The sequence below is a fragment of the Limulus polyphemus genome, unplaced genomic scaffold (genome assembly GCF_000517525.1).
Source record: "Limulus polyphemus unplaced genomic scaffold, Limulus_polyphemus-2.1.2 Scaffold46, whole genome shotgun sequence".
NCBI classification, from domain to species: Eukaryota; Metazoa; Arthropoda; class Merostomata; order Xiphosura; family Limulidae; genus Limulus; species Limulus polyphemus.
Window position 1 is genome coordinate 771,009 of NW_013665656.1, and position 3,547 is coordinate 774,555.

General features: G+C 33.8%; 1 protein-coding gene across 1 annotated transcript in view; it reads left to right on the forward strand.

Annotated features, from left to right (window-relative positions):
- LOC106462582 (titin-like) overlaps positions 1-3,547 on the forward strand; it is a 454,586-nt gene that overhangs the window by 6,324 nt on the left and 444,715 nt on the right. The window contains 1 exon segment of the mRNA XM_022390129.1: positions 1,503-1,608. Coding sequence (XP_022245837.1) covers positions 1,503-1,608 — 106 coding nt within the window.

Sequence of the window (3,547 nt, forward strand, 5' to 3'; positions counted from 1 at the left end):
TGGTAACAGTTTGTCAATATTGTGTTTATTTGTCATCCGTATTATGTTACAATATTTAGGTGGTTTTTGTATAGAGTCAAGGTGCTATACACTAGTGCAAGGACAATTTGATAACAGTTTGTCAGTATTGTGTTTATTTGTCATCCGTATTATGTTACAATATTTAGGTGTTTTTTGTATAGAGTCAAGGTGCTATACACTAAGTGCAAGGACAATTTGGTAACAGTTTGTCAATATTGTGTTTATTTGTCATCCGTATTATGTTACAATATTTAGGTGGTTTTTGTATAGAGTCAAGGTGCTTGCTATACACTAAGTGCAAGGACAATTTGGTAACAGTTTGTCAGTATTGTGCTTATTTTTCATTCGTATTATGTTACAATATTTGTTATCTACCTTTCAGTTTTATAGTAATTAATTAAAAATAAACTGAAAATACATATATTGATAAAGTAAGTTCCACCTAAAAAGACCTGTCATTAAAAAATCAAATGTGGTTCACATTACGGTTGATGGACCAAGTTTTCTATGAACTTCTCTCGTTGTTCTTGGTTTCCTGAAACCTTCATCAGGTCAGCATGGAGCCCAAAACGAATAAAAAACGGCAGGGAAGGTCCATAATAAACCTCAGTCCACGTCGCGGTTTGTCTGAGTGTTCATTACCGTACTGATTATGTATAATAACGAGTGTCTTAGTTATGACTTGTTTCTGGATTTCTGAAAACAGAAAATAATAGATATTCTTTTCATTCATGAAAAATTGTATATTTCAATTATTTTTAGTTTTTGGTTCGTCATATTATTTTTAAAATACATCAATTTCGAATAAACTTAGACAAAAAGTATTTGTCGGGAAAAGTTATAATTTATTAACGTGGACGTTGAAAGTCATGCTGGGACTGGGATTGCCTGATGGTTAGGACGTTCAACTCGTAACCTGTAGGTCACGGGTTCAAATCCTCGCCATCGAACATGCTGGCCATTTCAGTCGATAGGGCGCTATAAAGTGACAGTCAATTCCAATATTCGTTGGTAAAAGAGTAGCCCAAAAGTTGGCGGCGGGTGGTGTTTACTAGCTGCCTTCCTTCTAGTCTATTACTGCTAAATTAGGAACGGTTAGCGCAAATAGCCCTCAAAGAAATTAAAGACATTGCATTTGTACACGTACAGACTAATACATTTTAACAGGTAAGCCAGACCGGCAGACTCTTGTACAGGTTTTCAATATCAATATGATTCTTCAGGAATTAATAATGCCAGTCGAAGATTTAATAAGTTTCACACTGTTTCAGACTAATCGATAAGAGGATTGGGAAGAAATTTCTTAAACTTGCATGTTAACTCCCTACAGCGTAGTGACGTTTGGTTTTAATACTGTAATTACGAATAAGCGTAGCTACATTACCAGTATGTCTTAGTAGAAATATAAATGCAGTTGGTATATATATATGAGTGTGTGTAAGAATTTGTTTTGTAAATACATAAATCTTGGAAACCTGCAGGTGGTGTAGACAAGAAAGGACGACCTATATTATCCATCCCAGTGTGCCCAAATGTTACCCTTGAAGATCTAGTGGCTGTACTAAAATATCTAGGTTCCTTGCTTAGGTAAGTTTAAAAAGCTAGGAATTATTATTGTTTTCCACAAAATCTTATTTATAATGCTTTGAAAAATGATCATTGATAGTAAAACTTCAGTGGTATAGGCCCGGGGGGGGGGACGTTGCTTCCATACCTCAAATATAGATTATTTTCCGTGTTCTATCTTTGGGTGATTTCTTTCGAATTATTTGGTGAAACGAACAACGGATTAATCTATTTCTTATATAAGGCTTGTTATAGGTTATGTTCACTTTTACACAAATTATAGGCCTAAGTTCACAACCAACATTTTCCTTGTTAACGGTTACTGCGAAAGTGATGTTACCTACGCCTAACTGACAAATTAGGACTTTCTTGCAGAATTATCTTAAGCAACGTGCAGAGAACATGAAAAGTACAGGGGCTACTTGACAAAAAGAGCACTTTTCAAGAATCGTAAGGCAAGCCCCCTTATTTTTATTTTTTTATTTTTGGAGGGAGTGAAGTGTTATGGGTTGCCTTGTTATTTCTATTCAATCAGTCTTATAAACACTTTTAAAATCTAAAATTAAACAGTAAATTATTGCGAGTTAACACTCAATAGCATATCACAAGTATTGTTTTTACTATAAAGACATACAAATCCCTGTGTTCCATTCATTTTAAAGCTGGAATCTTTATTCTACCAAATAACTCATTGCAAGGAAAGTGTGAAATCATGTGTATCTTTTAGTAGTTGTAGACTAATTTTATGACTGAGGAAAAGGGTACCTTTGGGACATAAAGGACATTGCCATGAGCTCATACAGCCACCTCCCTGTGCACGTCACTGACTTTTTCGATAATCGATCGATAGATGCGACAGTTGTCATTACCTAATACTGAACTGGAACACTTAATGGTCATTTAATCTTTACGCACTAATTATTCGTATTTATAATGTACTCTTGTTTCTCGGAATTTCTAAGTTATTACATCATCATGAACTTTCTAGGCTTTTAGGACTACTTTTACGAACTTTCTAGATCAAGCGTTATCCTCACGATTAGCAGCTCCCTCTATGAAATAAGTAAATCATAACAATGAAAATAGAGCTTAAAACACTTTCTTATACATTCAAATGCAGATCAATCGGATTGTAATCATGTGTATAATATGGAACACTATATATAGAATGAAGTCTTTGTCGTTAGCTGAAATCTCTCTGAATTTGCATATACTGCTGCTTGAAAATAATATACCTCAAGCAATTATTCTTTTTTAGAATTTCTAATTAATTAGCAAACACGGTGGCCATATTAAATAATGGATATGTTCTGCTGGGGCTGAACTATCATATTAATATTAATACAGTACGTGTTTTTTCCTGGTTTTCAAAGTGATGCATGTTTTGGAAGTTAACCCAAATTTGGTTAATGGTGTTTTAAGCCTAAATGCAAACGAAGTGACAAAAGACGAATATGAAATATTGCGTTACTGAACAAAGAATTGTTCTTTCGTAAAATATTTTGTTATTGTTCTTATTGTTGAAATTCGTAAAACGATTGTGATGGAACTGAATTATAGTGCTAATGTTTTGATCTTGTTTTTCTCTGGAGAATATACAAGAATGCAAATTCATTAAAAACGTAAATAAAACTACATGTACAAAGTGATTATCAGTAGCAAATAGTTTTAGGTTTTGTTTTTTAGAAATTGTTTCTATTCTTTCCGCCCGATGTCAGCACCAACTTGTTAATTTGATGGCTGACTGCAAGGGAGAAAAGTAAAATAATCACCCGTCAGTTTTACTCTCAGTCGCTGAATTACCAATCTGAAAATATAAGATGTCAGCACCAACTTGTTAATTTGATGGCTGACTGCAAGGGAGAAAAGTAAAATAATCACCCGTCAGTTTTACTCTCAGTCGCTGAATTACCAATCTGAAAATATAAGATACCCAAATTTCGAAGAAAAATTAATATTC